The following is an 18,784-nucleotide window of genomic DNA, read 5'->3' on the forward strand; positions in this document are numbered from 1 at the left end:
AACTGTGCCTAAAGCTGTGTGGACGACCCTGTAAGCGCATCAAGCTGGCTGCAGGTGAATTCTCAAAGCTTTACGCACATTACGAAATGAAGAAATGAAATGAAAATCGCTTATTGTCACAAGTAGGCTTCAAATGAAGTTACTGTGAAAAGCCCCTAGTCACCACATTCCGGCACCTGTTCGGGGAGGCTGTTACGGGAATTGAACCCGTGCTGCTGGCCTGCCTTGGTCTGCTTTCAAAGCCAGCGATTTAGCCCTGTGCTAAACCAGCCCCTATTATGGTGTCATATTTGAATCATTGAAACAGTGCAGACTAGCACTGGACTCTCAAGACAGACAACGTGAAGTGGGGCACCTGGGGGGAGCTGTCCTTCGAGATATTAAACCAAGATTCCCGTCTACCCTCTCGGATGAATGCAGAAGTTCCCGCGGCATTATTTCGAAGAGGAAAAGGAGAGTCGTCCTCAGCAGCCTGGCGAATAGCCCTGCTTCATCCAACATCACTGAGAAAGAAACATTACCAACAGCTATTTATTATTCCTGGGAGTTTGCTGTGAACAAATTGGTTGCTGTGACTACACTTTGAAATGCGTTCAATGGCTGTTAAGGGCTTTGGGATGACCGGGGGTTGCAAAGGGTGCTGGGTAAATCCAAGCTCCTTCTACTTTTAAATAGAGAGTAGGTAGGTGTTCTGAAACTTAACCCTCACTGGGACTATTGATGTTCCAGAAAAATAGAACAGCAGGGGGGCCATTCAGCCCCTCGAGCTTGTTCCGCCATCCAATAAGATTATGGTTAATCTGTATCTTAACTCTATCTTCCCTGAAATAACTCTTACCAGTTTGAACTGCGTCCCCACTTCACCATCTTTGAGTGCCTAACTCTCATTTTAAGAATGCGTTCCGTTGTCCTGGATCCCCCCCCAAGGAAATAGTTGCTCCCCACTACCCGACCCTTTTAGTCGTCCTTAGCACCTTAATTGGCTATCCCCTTAATCATCTATACCCTACCTATGCCCCCGATCACATAGACTACCCTATTAAGCCTGACATCATTCTGGTGAATCTGCTCTGCACCCTTCACAAGGCCAAAATTTCCTTCTTGGGGTGTGTGGCACACGTGAAGGAGGTTACGCCTGACAGGGTTTAATGGCTGCAACATCATTTGCAAACTGAGGGCCACAGGGATTCCTGAGTTTCTGGGACTGGGGGTAACCGGGAAAGGAGGAGAATGTTGTTCCCTGATGGCAACAGACCAGGGTTGATGATAGAAGAGCTTTCTTCAGAATTTTCTTTAACTTCATCACCGTCGCACATCAGGGTGTGTTTATGCAGACTTCAGACCAAGACTTGGGAACCTTCCGGTGTCTCCACGGAAAACGTACTTCGGTCTGTTTCCAAAGCCTGTTTTTCCTGGTACAGGTCACCAGAGGCTAGCTTGGGGGGCACCACTCTGAATCAAGCACAGTTGATCAGGAGGCTCACCCACTCTTACCGCCTGGCGTGGACGTATTGGAAGGACTTACAGGCTGATAATCAACCTGTTTGGTCAGGTTATGAGCACATTTACCTCAGCTTTAAAGTCCTGGAGTGGGACTCGAACCTGGAACTGCTGACTCAGAGTCAGGGATGATACCGCACCACAAGACCTCCCCATTTAAGTAGAAATCACCCTTAAGTGAAATGGATAGGATAGAGTCCTCGAGGAGGGGCTGAAAGGATTGACTTCTTACTCCTTAGGCTTTTCACCTACCCTCCCCTCCACTTCTTTTCTTTGAATCGCTGCCATGCACTTTACCCACCGAAGACGGGAGGTCTTTAGCAAAGATTCCACAGTTCTTAGTCTATCCTGTAGTAGATAGAGAGGTGGAGATAGCGAGAGCGAGACAGACAAAGAGAGCAAGCTCGACAGTGAGAGAGACAGACAGATAGAGGGAGGCGCACTGTCTGTGCAGAGTTTCCAAGTTCTCCCCGTGTCTGCAAGTCCCGAAAAGCGCTGTTAGGTGAATTGGACATTCTGAATTCTCCCTCGGTGTACCCAAACAGGCGCCGGAATGTGGCGACCAGGCGATTTTCACAGTAACTTCATTGCAGTGTTAATGCAAGCCTACTTGTGACGCTAATAAGGGCTATTATTACTAATATGGGGGCTGAACATTTCTGTGGATCTGCCTGGTCTCTGAATTGGTTGTGTTCCCACCCTACCCTACCCGATCCTGCCACAGTAGAGTTAAGATCATGACCCAGCCAACCATGGGGTAGTGGGGGGCGAGGGGCGATGTGGAAGGGGAATCTGACGGGGTTGAGAGGGAAAATGTCTGAATCTTCCAAACCAAGGCTGTAATTACAATATTAACAGAGCCCTCTCTTTGATGTGCAGCAGGCAAAGTGCCACTTCGAATCACCACTATTGCAAATGCTATCCCCAGAGGAAACTCAATGTACCGACAATATAATTACCCCTCATGACACTGTGCACAAACAAGTCAGCAGCTCACCAGGGCTTAAGTTCAGCTGTAAAATAAGTCCTCACAACCACTGACCAAACCATTAACTTTAGGAAGTGCTGTACAAACTGACTGTCACACACACTGAACCTAAACTTCTTATCCTCTCACTCCAAACTCAATCTGCTCCTCAAAAGTGCAGCCTCACAGGAGCATTCCAGTCTTTACCAAATGGTCCTTCCAGGCACAGTTCTGCATTTCTTGTCAATGGAACGCGCCATTGGTGAATAGGCAGTCTTCATACTGCCACTCTTAACTCAGGATTATACGCATATATCTTTCCCTAAGTGTGGAGATGTCTCATGCTGCAATCTGTGTATCTGGGGCAGGTCAATAAAAGTTTATTTAGGATGCCACATGCAAACCCCTGCAACAATAAGCTCTGTTAAAAGTCCTGCTTAACTTCAGCAGCCTGTGGGTCTTTGGGAAATATTTTACTTTTTAAAAAATATATTTTTATTCAAAATTTTACAGAATTTTTACAAAACCGCTACTAAACAAAAGGCAACAAAAAAAAACAAAAAAAGAATTAACAACTTAACAAAACAAGGTGGGATAATTACCATTTACAAGAAAAATCTATCCACAACCCATACAGCCCCCCCCCCCCCCCCCCGAGTTTGCTGCTGCTGCTGACCTCCTCACTCAACGTTCCGCGAGAAAGTCAAGGAACGGTGGCCACCGACCGCCTGGAGAACCCCTTCAAGGAGCCTCTCAAGACAAACTTTATCCTCTCCAAACCTAGAAACCCCGCCATGTCACTGACCCAAGTCTCCACATTTGGGGGTTTCGCATCTCTCCACATTAACAAGATCCGTCCCCGGGCTACCAAGGAGGCAAAGGCCAGGACTCCTCTTTCGGCTCTTGCACTCCCGGATCGTCCGACACCCCAAATATCGCTATCCCCAGACTCGGCTTTACCCGAGTGTCCAAGACCTTGGGCATAGCCTTTGCAAAGTCTCGCCAAAATTCTTTAAGTGCCGGGCATGCCCAAAACATATGGACATGGTTTGCTGAGCTGGAAATACTTTTCACCCAACTTCCACCAAATATCTCACAAATATTGCTGTCGACTGGTCTCACCGTACAGCCGGTCACGAGATCTCAGTTTTCGACTTTCCATTTGTTCCCGATGTGACTGTGATGGAGGCTAGGAGGCAGCTGGTGGGCAGAATGGTGGACGCTCTTCGCGCCCTCCCTCAACCTGGAGAGGGAACAAAGAGATGAGTCCATCGTCAGAGGTAGCTGCCAACAGGACGCATGGACCACCACAGGTGTTGGTGGCGCAGTGCCATTGTCACTGGACTGGTAATCCAGAGACCCAGGGTAAATGCTCCGGGGACCCAGGATCGAATCCCACCATGGCACATAGTCAATAAATCTCTTGGGCGGGATTCTCCCGTACCCGGCGGAGTGGCGTGAACCACTCCGGCGTCGGGCCACCCCAAAGGTGCAGAATAGGGGCAAGGCCCTCACCTTTAGGGGCTAGGCCCGCCCCGGAGTGGTTGGCGTCCCGACGGCTGGCGTGGATGGCCTTTGGCGCTACACCAGCCGGGGCCGAAGGGACTCCGCCGGCCGGCGCCAGTCCGCGCATGCGCGGGAGCGTCAGCGGCTGCCAACGTCACCCCCGCGCATGCGCAGGGGGAGGTCTCACGTGTCGGCCATCGCGGAAGCTGGCGGTTGACGGGTAGGAAAAGAATGCCCCCACGGCACAGGCCCGCCCGCGGATCAGTGGGCCCCGCACCCCCGGGGCCAGATCGCCCCGCGCCCCCCCCCCAGGACCCCGGAGCCCGCCCGCGCCGCCAGGTCCCGCCGGTAAGGGACCTGGTTCAATTTACTCCGGCGGGACTGGCATAGAACCAGCGGGACTTCGGCCCATCGCGGGTCGGATAATCGCCAAGGGGGGGCCCGCCGACCGGCGCGGCGCTATTCCCTACCCCGCCAAATCTCCTGTGCCGGAGAATTCGGCGGCCGGCAGGGGGTCGGAGAATCCCGCCCCTTGAATGAAAAGTCTGATGATGACCATGAAATCATTGTCAATTGTCGTAAAAACCCACCCTTACCAGACCCACAGCAATGTGGTTGACTCATTGGAGCAGCACGGTAGCATTGTGACTAGCATAATTGCTTCACAGCTCCAGGTTCGATTCCCGGCTTGGGTCACTGTCTGTGCGGAGTCTGCACGTCCTCCTCGTGTGTGCGTGGGTTTCCTCCGGGTGCTCCGGTTTCCTCCCACACTCCAAAGATGTGCAGGTTAGGTGGATTGGCCGTGATAAATTGCCCTTACTGTCCAAAATTGCCCTTAGTGTTGGGTGGGGTTACTGGGTTATGGGGATAGGGTGGAGGTGTTGACCTTGGGTAGGGTGCTCTTTCAAAGAGCCGGTGCAGCCTCGAGCGGCCGAATGGCCTCCTTCTGCGCTGCAAATTCTATGATTCTTAAATGTTCTCTAAGATAGCCTCGCCGAGTAAGCAGTCAGTTCAAGGTCAATAAATGTGGGCCAAGCCAGCAAAGTTCACATCCCATGAATTTAGAAAAAGGGAAAGTTACCGGGCTTTGGGTGGTGCATGTGTCTTCTGGGATGTGAGCACCACTCGCAAGGCCAACATATCCCTAATTGCCCTTGAACAGAGCTGCTGGCTCAGCTGTTTCAGAGCAGAGTGTAGAGTCAACCACCTCGCTGTGGGCCTGGAGTCACATATAGGCCAGACCGGGTAAGGATGGGCAGATTTCCTTTATTAGTGAACCAGATGAGTTTTTCCAACAATCATGGTCAACATTGCAGGGTCTAGCTTTCAATTCCAGATTTATTAATTGAACTTACATGGGACCTGAACTCATGTCCCCTGAGCATGAGCCCGGCCCTCTGGATTACTCCTGCAGTGACAATACCATCAGGCCAGCATCTTGCCCCTTAAGAAAAGCTCACTTCTTCAGTGGTGTCCCGCAAGGATCTGTTCTGGGACCTCTGCTCTTTGTGGTTTTTATAAATGACTTGGATGAGGAAGTGGAAGGGTGGGTCAGTAAGTTTGCCGATGACACGAAGGTTGGGGGAGTTGTGGATAGTGTCGAGGGTTGTTGCAGGTTACAACAGGGCATTGACAGGATGCAGAGCTGGGCTGAGAAGTGGCAGATGGAGTTCAACCCAGCTAAATGTGAAGTGATTAATTTTGGAAGGTCGAATTTGAATGCTGAATACAGGGTTAAAGGCAGGATTCTTGGAAGTGTGGAGGAACAGCGGGATCTTGGGGTCCACGTACATAGATCCCTCAAAGTTGCCACCCAGGTTGATAGGGTTGTTAAGAAGGCGTATGGTGTGTTGGCTTTCATTAACAGGGGGTTGAGTTTAAGAGCCGCAAGGTTTTGCTGCAGCTTTATAAAACCCTAGTTAGACCACACTTGGAATATTGTGACCACTTCTGGTCACCTCATTATAGGAAGGATGTGGATGCTTTGGAGAGGGTACAGAGGAGATTTACCAGGATGCTGCCTGGACTGGAGGGTATGTCTTATGAAGAAAGGTTGAGGGAGCTAGGGCTTTTCTCACCGGAGCAAAGAAGGCAGAGAGGTGACCTGATAGAGGTGTACAAGGTGATGAGAGGCATGGATAGAATGGATAGCCAGAGACCTTTCCCCAGGGTGGAAATGGCTGTCACGAGGAGACATAATTTAAAGGTGATTGAAGGAAGGTATAGGGGAGATGTCAGAGGTAGGTTCTTTACACAGAGAGTGGTGGGTGTGTGGAATGCCCTGCCAGCAGAGGTGGTGGAGTCAGAGTCATTAGGGACATTTAAGCGACTCTTAGACAGGCACATGGACAGCAGTAAATTGAAGGGGTGTAGGTTAGGTTGACGTTAGATTAGGATAAATGGTCGGCACAACATCGTGGGCTGAAGGGCCTGTACTGTCCTGTTCTATGTTCTGCTCTCCCGTCCACCAAATTAAAGTCGAAATTCTAACAATCAACGAGGCCAAGTGACTGCCGAGTGCATCTAATGGCGGACCGAGTGTGAACACGACATCGCTGCATGAGCCAGCAGGTGGTGGTGACAGAGTTGCCAACTCTTGTCGGACATATACCTGGAGGTTATGTCACATGACCTCCCTTCCCCAAATGGTCCCTGGCCTGAAATTCCCTGCCCATCACGCCAGCGGGATCGTCCGGCCCTGCCAATGTGAACGGAGATTGGTTCGCCAGCCCCACCGCCGGGAGATCCTGCCGGAAAATCTAGTCAAACGGCCTTGTCTTTTCCAAAAAATTAATTTACGGGATGTGGGGGTCGCTGGTTAGGCCAGCATTTATTGCCCATCCCTTGTTGCCCTTCAGAAGATGGCGGTGAGCTGCCCTCTTGAACCGCTGTAGTCCCTGAGGTGTAGGTACACCCACAGTGCAGTTAGGGAGGGAGTTCCAGGATGTTGCCCCAGCGACAGTGAAGGAACGGCGATATAGTTCCAAGTCGGGGTGGTGAGTGACTTGGAGGGGAACCCCCAGGTGGTGGGGTTCCCTGGTATCTGCTGCTCTTGTCCTTCTAGATGGTAGCGGTCGTGGGTTTGGAAGGTGCTGCCGAAGGAGCCTTGGCGAGTTCCTGCAGTGCCTCTTGTAGATGGTTCACACGACTGCCACTGTTCGTCGGTGGTGGCGGGTTTGAATGTTTGTGGAAGGGGGAGCGATCAAGTCCACCGAGTCTAACATTTCTCTCAATTATTGAAACAAAAGCTCTTAAAGAAGATGAATAAAAAACAAACCAGAATTTCTTTGAACCCTCAAAGATTATTCTTGCTGGTTACTTGCAGTGGTGCGGAAGAGTTCAAGCTTCAACTGCCTGGTTTCCTGGAGGATTGGCACCCTGGATCATCACTTGAGTTGTACAGCTACCAACTCAATGGCAGGAGAACGCACAACCTGCCAACCATCCTTCTCTAACTATACTTACCACATGTTAGACATTAAAAGCCCCCCTTCTGGCTGAGGTTGCTACCTTTGGAGAAAGAAATGTTTGCCCTCACAAAGGTCCGTCACGATTAGTTTTCAGGACTACAATAATGATTAATTTACCAGAAAGCACGGACTCCATCAAGGAAAGGTAAAGCTACAAAACAAAATTACACGGTAATAATAAAGACGAAAATGTTTTTTTTTAATGAATTGGCAAAATGCAACGGGACACAAATCTCAAACACATGTTCATATAATAATCGGTTCAGGTCAAAGGCATCAAATAAACACAGTATGTACTAATCACCTACATTCCAAGAAAGGGAAATAATCCAAACATTTCATTAACAAAGAACGTTCACTTTCAAAGCTCCAGGGAACACAGCAATAACAGACAAGAGGTGCAGCACTTCATCTTCCGATTAGGCAATTTACAACCCTCAGGACTCAATGTTGAGTTCAGCAGCTTTAGACGGTAACCTTTCTCCCCCATCTTCAACCCTGTTTTTATATCTCACACATTTATTGACTCAATGCAGCCACACACGCGCATGCGCACACGGACGCAGCAGGCCATCTTATTCTTGAGGTTGCTACGTCTTGTTGCAATCTCTCCCAGCTCCAGTTTAACATCCAACGCGTTTTCCCTCTCTTTAGTCCCGATGAGGAGTCAAGTGGACCTGAAATGTTAACACTTGTTTTCTTTCCCCCCCCAGGTGCTAAGCCTGCTGCGTTGTCCCGGCATGCTCTGTTCCGAGAAGAGAGTGCCCAACCACCTCTCCATTGTGCTCAACGTCTTTCCGATTGTTAAATACACCTCTATCATCAAAACTTTGGGAGCCACCTAACTGGACCAGCCATATAAATAGCGTGACTGCAGGAGCAAGTCAAAGGTTGGGAGTTCTGTGGCGAGTAAACTCCCTTCCTGACTCCCCAAAGCCTGTCCACCATCTACAGGGCACAAGTCAGGAGTGTGATGGAATACGCTCCACTTGCCTGGTGTTGTACCGTCAATATGACGCAAGGCAGGTTGAAGTAACATCAATTAAAGGCTTTATTGAGCAGAACTTGATCCCCAGCAGCTCAGTTACAGAATGCAGCTGCTGGGGGAAATCCGGGTTCTTATACCGGCATTTCTGGGTGGAGCCCAGTAGGCGGCCGATCCTATCAGGACCCGGTATCCATCTACCAATAGCCTGTCGGCATCGTGGTGTACCGTATTACCCCTAATACATACCACCACACCTGGGTGATCGCAGCTCCGACAACACCAAACACCATCCAGGACAAAGCAGTCCATGTGATTGGCAACCCATTCGCCACGCTGAACATTCACCCTGTGAGCTCCAGACACATTGTGGTTTCTGTGTTCACCACCTATATCATGCGCGGCAGCAACTTGCCAAGGTTACCCTTCTGTACAGACAGCTCCTGTCACACACACAAGACAATACCGAAGTGTCTATTTAAGCAGGACCAAGTACCTCCAGGTGCAGCGATCAGACTCCTGGGTTGGTGAGGTGAGCCGCGACGGAGGCCGGGCGCTGGGCCCATGCTCCCCGGGAAGCGGCTGGCTTGCTGGGCGGTGAGAGCTGCTGGGAAGGCGGTGGGCCGCAGACCCCGGCGGCACATTACAGGGAGAGGCCGGTGGAAGCTACGCCGATCGGGCAGTGGAGTGAGGCCTGCGCGTTGAGGCAGCAGGGCCAGCCTGACCGGGCCTGGGCTGGGCAGCAGGAGTGAAGAAACCGGAGGGCTGATCGAGCATTTCTCCAAACACCAATACCGGGCCAAGGAGGTCAAACTCAAGGGAGCGGCACCAGCTCTTCCTCGCCCTGACTGACATCGGGCACAAAAACAAAGCAACGACAGGCTGCAGCTGGATTTAAAATTGTTTATTCCAAGATGGCGCCGGAGCTTGGCGGCTCTCTGGGAGCTCTCCCCTACAGATCCTCTTCCTACGTCTTTTACAACTGTTAAAATGGTGGGCTGGATTCTCCGTTTGGGAGATGAAGACCCCACGCTGGCGTGAAAATGGTGGTGTTTTACTCCAGGAAAACTGGCGCAAAGCGGCCACCTATTCCCTGCTCCGGGATGGGGGTAGAGCTCCCAGCTGCCGATACGGCCTGGAGAATTGCTGGGTCCGTGGCCGCGCTTGCGCCAGGCGGCGGCCTCCAGCGACCGCGTGTGCTTCGTGGCGGACTCAGCCCCGAATAAAGCCCCCCCCCCCCCCCGCCCGCGGATTGACCCTCCCCCGACTCTGGCGGCGCCTGGTGAGACCATGAGAGTCCTGCGCCATTGGGAACTCGGCCGGTCGGGGATGGAGCATCGCGGGGCAGGCCTCAGGCGCTTTTCAGGAGGCGGATAATCTGAAATCCGGCGCCGCCCCCGATATTGGCGTCAAAACGGATTCTCCGTCCCGCCGCCGAACGCAGGAAATCCAGCCCAGTATGATCTATAATTATTAAAGTATGTTCTCCACCAATGCCCCCCCCCCTCCACGATAAAGGCACAGTCCATACATTACCATTAAGTCCTGAACAAAACGTCATAAATGGTTTGACCTGCATGTCACTAGTGGTCACCATCGATGAGATATACTAAACACCAAATGTGTTGGCTGTCTAACTTGTTGACTGTTTTGTGATAAGCTGGCTGCTGTCCAAAAATCATTAATCCTTCAGAGTGGACGTCATTACACATTAACCACATGGAGGGTTCAATCAATGTCGAACACAATACATGCCACCAGAAATGAGAAACAAGACAGAAAATTGGCCGCGTAACTGGTACAGTCTGGATTAATACTCAATACACAGTTACAGCCACTGGAAAGTAAACTCATCTTGTGGGTCAGGCAATGATTGCAAACTGCTCAAAGTATGGCACTTAACGGTGCAAAATAAAAATATCTCAACGTCTTTGAGGCTACCCATGCCGCACAAAAGGCAATTTAAATTCAGAGTCACGCTAACAGAGCTCATTTTTAATCCCGGGCAAACCCAAGTGAACAGTCTCCATGGAAACCCTTCCAGGGATTCCTCAAATCCCTGCAATTTCACAGAATCACTGAATTGTTACGCCGCAGGTGGAGGCCATTTGCTCCGTCGTGTCTGTACCGGCCCTCTGAACGCGCATCATAAACAAAGAACAAAGAACAAAGAAAAGTACAGCACAGGAACAGGCCCTTCGGCCCTCCAAGCCCGTGCCGCCCATGCTGCCCGTCTAAACTAAAATCTTCTACACTTCCGGGGTCCGTATCCCTCTATACCCACCCTATTCAGGTATTTGTCAAGATGCCCCTTAAATGTCATTATTGTCCCTGCTTCCACCACCTCCTCCGGCAGCGTGTTCCAGGCACCCACTACCCCCTGTGTAAAAAAACTTGCCTCGTACATCCCCTCCAAACCTTGCCCCTCGCACCTTAAGCCTATGCCCCCTAGTAATTGACCCCTCTACCCTGGGGAAAAGCCTCTGACTATCCACTCTGTCTATGCCCCTCATAATTTTGTGGGCCTCCATCAGGTCTCCCCTCAACCTCCGTCGTTCCAGTGAGAACAAACCGAGTTTATTCAACCGCATCTCATGGCTTAGTGCCATTTTCCTGCCGATCTAACTGCCGTGCTGCGCCCGGGAAGCAGCTCGCCGCGCGGCGCAGCCTGGCCGATAGAAGCCGGGAGACCTCACTCCCGGGATCTACCCAGCTTGCAACGCCTCGCGAGATCGCGTTAGGTCTTGAGACGTTGCGATGTAAATCCTGCCTATTGTGGGCGGGATCACTTTCAGGCAAATCTATATACTGAAGCGAGACAGCTAGTTGCACTTTAATGTGCAGTTTCCCGAGGTACTGGAGGCTTTCAGATCTATCCCCTTTGCTTTGGAGACTTTTGGTGAGTGCTGTTCAGCACTGGTTTCCATAAATGGGGACCAGATGGAATGGCTGTCGTAGGCATCTCCCTGGGGATGGCAGGCCCTCAGGTGCATGTCCTTTGGACATGGTGGCACCCTGGCACTGCCAAGCCTGGCTTGAAAATATATTGGGTGTTCCTTCACTGTCACTGGGTCAAAATCCTGGAACTCCCTCCCGAACAGCACTGTGGGTGTACCTACACCACATGGACTGCAGTGGCTGAGGAGGGCACCTTCTCAGGGACAATTAGTGTGTTGGGTGATAAATGATGACCTCACGAGTGATGCTCACACCCGATGAATGAATAAAAGAAAAATACGAGTTGTTATTTTTGCAGAATGGAGTTGTGGGAAAGGTCAGCCATGGTCCAATTGAATGGTGTAAGAGGCTGAGTGGCTGGATGGTCTACTCCTGGTCCGACGTTCGAGCTCAATGCTCTAGACAGGCAGCTAAGCACCTTTCAAATAAGTTTTCAAAATTAGGAAAATGAACCAAGAGGCTAAGAGCATCATAAAACTGAGAAGGGTGGGAGAGGAAGCGGGGAAAATCAACTACTGGGAGGGTGGGTGGTTGGGGTTATATTAAACCTATAGGTTGTCGAAAGAGGGCGATAAAGAACACACCAGTGTGGAGATCCTGAGAAAGAATGAGATTGAGTGAGAGACAGCTGAATTTAAATTGTCCTTTCTGCGACGTGCCTGGACTGAAGAGGTTGCGATGTACCTGAACTTTGCACCATAATAGTTTGGATGACCTTGAACAGCGAGAGACATGCCGGGGCCAGCGGCGGTTGTGTATTTCAATGCAGTGATGTTGAAGGGAGGGGAGGTCAGCCTGGAGCTCTTTACAGCACGTGAGTAACAGAACAGGCATTCAACTTCGCAACAGCTCAGCCAACACAGACCTGGCATGACCCAGCTTTGACCCCCGGTACACTCTATGAATAGAGCTTCTGCCAAGAAAGCATCAAGCAATGCCCGTGCCGTCTGTGGAGATAAAAATCAGCCAGGCTTCCTACCCCTGCTCCCTGTCTAGCTACCCCGAGTGCAACTCTCTGCAGCCATTAACGCCAACTGTCGATGTCCACCCGTAGTTCAGTAGCTGGTGAATGTTAGCTGGGCTGTTGTGAAAATTACTATTTAATTACACCTCTGGGCGGCACAGTGGTTAGCACTGCCGCCTCACAGCGCCAGGGACCTGGGTGCAATTCTGACATCAGGGGCGGGATTCTCCCCTACCCGACGGGGTGGGGGTTCCGGCGTAATGGAGTGGCGGGAACCACTCCGGCGTCGGGCCGCCCGTGCGGAATTCTCCGCATCTTTAGGGGCCAAGCCCTCACCTTGAGGGGCTAGGCCTGCGCCGGAGTGGTTGCCGCTCCGCGGGCTGGCGGGAAAGGCCTTTGGCGCCACGCCCGCCGGCGCCGAAAGGTCTTCACCGGGCGACGCATGCGGGGGAGTGTCAGCGGCCACTCACGGCAACCCCACACATGCACAGGGGAGGGGCTCTCTTACGCCTCCGCCATAGTGAAAACAATGGCGTAGGTGGAAGAAAAAGAGTGCCCCCACGGCACCGTGGGCCAGGCCGCCGTGGGGGCATCCCCCGGGGCCAGATCGTCCCGCGCCCCCCCCCCAGGACCCCGGAGCCTGCCCACGCCGCCTTGTCCCGCCGTTCAAAAGGAGGTTTAATCCACGCCGGCTGGCGAGGGTTGACAGCGGCGGGACTTCGGCCCATCGCGGGCCGGAGAATCGCCGGGGGTGGGCCCGCCGACCGGCGCGATTCCCACCGGCGCGGCGCGATTCCCCCCCCCCCCCCCCCGCCGAATCTCTGGTGGCGGAGAATTCGGGACACGGCGGGATTCACACCAGCCCCCGGCGATTCTCCGACACGGTGGGGGGGTCGGAGAATCGCGCCCCAGGTGACTGTCTGGGTGGAGTTTGCACTTTTATTAGGAGTCGTACTTTCAATGGTTTGGGCCCTAAACTCTGGAAATCCCTCCACCAACCTCTCCCTACCTCTCTCCTCCTTCCAATCTACCCCTTTGTCACAAACATCCCCTTTTGTGGATTGGTGGCAAATGTTGTCTGAACGCTGCTCCCGCCAAAAGTCATCTGGCGCCTTATCGCATTAAATGGGCAAACTAGCTGCAAGTTGTTGTTGCTACCCTGATGCTCCAGGATCAGCGTTTATGGCGAGCTTTGGTTTGGCTCAGACAGAGATCCTAAAATGTTACAACAACTGCTAACTTAGCATCTGGAGGAAATCCCCAACCAAGCAACAGCAAACCACAAAACCATTAAAACAAAGCAATGGCAGGAACCTGAAACGAAAGAACATTCCTGGAAAAAAAAAATAATCACTTCACGGGCGTCACGGTTGCACAGTGGTTGGCACTGCCGCCTCTCAGCGCCAGGGACCGGGTTCAATTCCGGCCTTGGGTCACAGTCTGTGCGGAGTCTGCACATCTTTGGGTTGTGGGGGCGAAACGCACGCAAACACTGGGAGAATGTGCAAACTCCACATGGATGGTGACCCAGGGCCGGGATCGAACCCGGGACCTCAGCGCCGTGAGGCAGCAGTGCTAACCACTGCATCACCGTGCTGCCCACAACATCTGACCTTCTGATGGAGGCAAGGTTATTGATGAAGCAGCTGAAGATGGTTGGGCCGAGGACACTTCTCTGAGGAACTCCTGCACTGATGTCCCAGAGTGGAGACAACTGGCCTTCAACAACCACAACCATCTTCCTTTGTGCTAGGTACGGGAGAGTGGAGAGTTCTCCCCAACGCTTCCCACTGACTATAATTCTCCACTTCATACCTCAAATTTTATTTGAAATTGCATTTATCGTAAAATGCTTGTATAGAACTGTCATGTGAGAGTACCTTTAAGACATGGATGTTTAAGCAATGTATCTTTAAGAAAACAGTGATGTCAGAGAGTGGGTGGAGCTGGGCTTTAGATCAGCCATTCTGCAGTTTAGTTTTGCAGTTTGAAAAAGAGCTTCTATGTGTCTGGGTGTTTCCAGAGAGCTGTTTTAAAAAGCAGCTTATGTGTGTCTGTGTGTTTCCAGAGAGCTGCAGTTTGGAGGAAAAGAGCTTGGCAGTGTCTTTGTTTGCAGTGAGCTGGATCTCTGCCATGAAAGACTATCTCTGGATCATTTGGGTGATTTAAACTCATAATAGTAAAGCCTTTAACCTGATGTGATTCTGTTTAAAGGTGTTAAGTCTCTTGGAAGTTTGAAGGAACATTTTGAGGAATTATTTACTTTTGCAATATTTTCTGAGTTATCTTTGAAGTAAGGGGCGTTAAGAGATCCAATGTTTATTTAAGATTTTAAGTTGAGTTCATGGAATAAACATTGTTTTGTGTTGAAAAACCCACGTGTCCATAATTGTAATCCCACACCTGGGGAACAAGCCGTGTGCTAGGAAAAGCAACAAATACATTAAAGGGAGAGGTTGGTTGAACTCCATGATACATTTTGGGGTTCTGAAAACGCCTGGCCCAAAACAAGAACCTACAGCACAGAAATACAGGAGTAAACATTCTATCCCTTTCTTTCTTGTGAAAGCTTAAACTCCTCAAACTGAATGTAATCAGAGCTGGGCTCGAATTCGTACAACTGTATATCACAAGTTGCAGAACCTTGGGCTGCCTGTGGGGAGGGAGAGGTAGGAAGAGAATGACCTTCAACAAGATAATTGGGCGCCCACAGATCACACCCATTCCTATTTCAGATGGACATGAGGAAGGGCTGGCAGATTGCCTCCCCGCTCTCTGTCTCTGAACACAAAACGGCAGAGATGGAGCAGGTAGGGAAGAGTACGCATCCATGCCCAGCAGTCTGAAGACGTGACGCAGATTCACTCCCGTTGTTGTATAATTAAAGATTTCTTTGAGCAGAATAAACATGAATTGCTGATATTACTCAGCACATTATCAAATCTGCACGCCTGCAAACAGCCCAAGACAAACCACTCCTATCAGATAACGTCAAAATGAACTCACTTCAACCCTCTGCTGAAATAGGCTTAACCCTTTCACAGACCCAATCCTACACGTGGACATCCAACCTTCATATACGTATTATATAGACACACACTCAGAGACAGCCAGACAAGGACACACTGTGGCTGCTTGTGGACATCCCCGTGTGATCTACGGCAAACACTGTCTGCAGCGAGTGTCTACACTTTTTAAAAAGAATTTAGGCTACTCAATTCATTTTTTTCCAATTAAAGGGTTATTTAGCGTGGCCAATCCACCTACCCTGCACATCTTTGGGTTGTGGGGGCGAAATGCACGCAAAGACGGGGAGAATGTGCAAACTCCACACGGACAGTGACCCAGGGCCGGGATCGAACCTTGGACCTCGGTGCCGTGAGGCAGCAATTCTAAGCGAGTGTCCACACTTGACGCACTTCCACTCAGAGTTAATGAGCTGCAGTCTGAGCCTTGGACACTGCGATGCAGCAGGAAGAGGGAATTGACTTGGAAACTTTGCTCCAGAGGGCCGTCACACTTTTCAGGGCTTTTCCCGATTTGGTCAGTGGGTATTCATAGAATTATCACAGAATTTACAGTGCAGAAGGAGGCCATTCGGCCCATCGAGTCTGCACCGGCTCTTGGAAAGAGCACCCTACCCAAGGTCCACACCTCCACCCTAACCCCATAACCTAGTAACCCCACCTTTATATTTCAGGGCTTTTATGAACCCATTTAAACCCATTTCATGATTCATCCTAAAACTGAAAATAAGCTTTCTCTGAAAACGTACCCTGGAAATCAAGAACGCCCTGATTCAGAATTGGAAAGACCTGATTAAGACTGGAGTTCGTAGACCTATGTAGAGGAGATAACGACTCTTCCTGATTACTGTTCGCTGTTGAATGATCACAGCTAAATCTGTCCTACCACATGGCTTAAACAAGGCAAAATACTGTTTATCAGCTTAGATCATTTTTATCTCTTAACTGTGGAAACCTACAGCCTGACGCCAAAACTAACAAGTCAAATGAGAAGTTGACCCAGATTTTTTTCAACTGTTCACAAATAAGTTGATACACTTCCTCTTTAACTTCCTCTTCACCAGCCCCACGGACAATCCAAACACATCACTGTCATCTGTGAATGGCGATTTTTACCTGCAGTTTGGAGTGACTTCTTTTCCAATGTGTCCGTTTTTGTTTTGCTTCGATACCTTGGCAACGACTGATTTGTATCAATGACAAAATAAATACAAGGGACCCATGGCCCATGGGGGTGTCGGAGACGATTAGCAGCCAAGGCTACAAGGTGCAAGGTTTGAATGAAGTCTCACTGATTCTGAGGAAACCAAGCATAGAATCATAGAATTTACAGTGCAGAAGGAGGCCATTCGGCCCATCAAGTCTGCACTGGCCCTTGGAAAGCACTTCTGAGGATTCACACTCTTGAGTTGGCCTCGGGTCATTGGATCACTTTGGTGGTGTTTGTGAAACTTGGCTAAATGACTGTGGTTAATGACATGAAGACGAAAGGCAATTCGTCAGGATGTTGTTGTTGTTAAGTGGCTAAAATAATGGCAAAAGAGGCCAATCAGTGAGAGAAAGGACCTATCATGAGTGCCGTACTCCAGGGTCCCAGGTTCGATTCCGGCTTGGGTCACTGTCTGTGCGGAGTCTGCACATCCTCCCCGTGTGTGCGTGGGTTTCCTCCGGGTGCTCCGGTTTCCTCCCACAGTCCAAAGATGTGCAGGTTAGGTGGATTGGCCATGATAAATTGCCCTTAGTGTCCAAAATTGCCCTTAGTGTTGGGTGGGGTTACTGGGTTATGGGGATAGGATGGAGGTGTTGACCTTGGGTAGGGTGCTCTTTCCAAGAGCCGGTGCAGACTCGATGGGCCGAATGGCCTTATCTGCACTGTTAATTCTATGAAACTCTTTACTTGGAGATGATGCCCTTTGTCCTAGACTCTCCCACAAGAGGTGTAACCTCTGAGCATCTACCCTGCAAGCAACATCCCCCCCCCCCCCCACCGAGAATTCTGTTTTAAAAAATTAATTATGGTATGTGGGCGTCGCTGGTCAGGCCAGTATTTATTGCCCATCCCCAGTTGTCTTCCAGAAGATGGTGGTGAGCTATCTTCTTGAACCACTGCAGTTCTTGAGGTGCAGGGAGGGAATTACAGGATTTTGTCCCAGCGACTGTGAGGGAACGGCGATATATTTCCCAGTCAGGGTGGTGAGTGACTTGGAGGGGAACCTCCAGGGGGTGGGGTTCCCAGGTATCTGCTGCTCTAGTTCTGCTAGATGGTAGTGGTCATGAGTTTGGAAGGTGCTGAGGGACCGTGGTGTACACGGGATGAGGGCATTTAAGAGTCAACCTAAGGTGTCCATAGATGGCAGATTTCCTTCCCTAAAGGGCATTATAAGTGAACCAGAACGGAATTTTACAACAATGGGCTCATGGACTTTTAATTCCAGATTTTTATTGAATTCCAATTTCACCAGCTGCTCATGGTGGGATTTGAACCGGGGTCCCCAGAGCATGGGGTTTCTGGATTACTGGTCCAGCGACAATACCACTACGCCACTGCCTCCACAAAAGAACAACGAAAAGTACAGCACAGGAACAGGCCCTTCGGCCCTCCAAGCCCGTGCCGACCATGCTGCGCGTCTAAACTACAATCTTCTACACTTCCTGGGTCCGTATCCCTCTATTCCCATCCTATTCATGTATTTGTCAAGATGCCCCTTAAATGTCACTATTGTCCCTGCTTCCACCACCTCCTCCGGCAGCGAGTTCCAGGCACCCACTACCCTCTGAGTAAAAAACTGGCCTCGTACATCTACTCTAACCTTTGCCCCTCGCACCTTAAACCTATGTCCCCTAGTAATTGACCCCTCTACCCTGGGGAAAAGCCTCTGACTATCCACTCTGTCTATGCCCCTCATAATTTTGTAGACCTCTATCAGGTCGCCCCTCAACCTCCGTCGTTCCAGTGAGAACAAACCGAGTTTATTCAACCGCTCCTCATAGCTAATGCCCTCCATACCAGGCAACATCCTGGTAAATCTCTTCTGCACCCTCTCTAAAGCCTCCACATCCTTCTGGGAGTGTGGCGACCAGAATTGAACACTATACCCAAATGTGGCCTAACTAAGGATCTATACAGCTGCAACATGACTTGCCAATTCTTATAGTCAATGCCCCGCCCAATGAAGGCAAGCATGCCGTATGCCTTCTTGACTACCTTCTCCACCTGTGTTGCCCCTTTCAGTGACCTGTGGACCTGTACACCTAGATCTCTCTGACTTTCAATACTCTTGAGGGTTCTACCATTCACTGTATATTCCCTACCTGCATTAGACCTTCCAAAATGCATTACCTCACATTTGTCCAGATTAAACTCCATCTGCCATCTCTCCGCCCAAGTCTCCAAACAATCTAAATCCT

The 18,784-nt window shown here is 50.5% G+C and overlaps 1 protein-coding gene across 2 annotated transcripts in view; it reads right to left on the reverse strand.

The window, feature by feature from the left end:
* The window catches only part of nxn (nucleoredoxin), a 267,836-nt gene that overhangs the window by 199,206 nt on the left and 49,846 nt on the right, over positions 1-18,784 (reverse strand). The window contains exon 1 of one of the 2 annotated variants that reach the window (XM_072469841.1): positions 9,965-9,983. The exons of the other annotated variant lie outside the window; for it this stretch is intronic. Within the exon in view, the coding sequence (XP_072325942.1) occupies positions 9,965-9,967 (3 nt within the window). The 5' untranslated portion in view covers positions 9,968-9,983. Of the gene's footprint in view, positions 1-9,964; positions 9,984-18,784 lie in introns of those variants that run through there. 2 annotated transcript variants of the gene reach the window in all.

The sequence above is a fragment of the Scyliorhinus torazame genome, chromosome 12 (assembly GCF_047496885.1).
Source record: "Scyliorhinus torazame isolate Kashiwa2021f chromosome 12, sScyTor2.1, whole genome shotgun sequence".
Taxonomy (NCBI): Eukaryota; Metazoa; Chordata; class Chondrichthyes; order Carcharhiniformes; family Scyliorhinidae; genus Scyliorhinus; species Scyliorhinus torazame.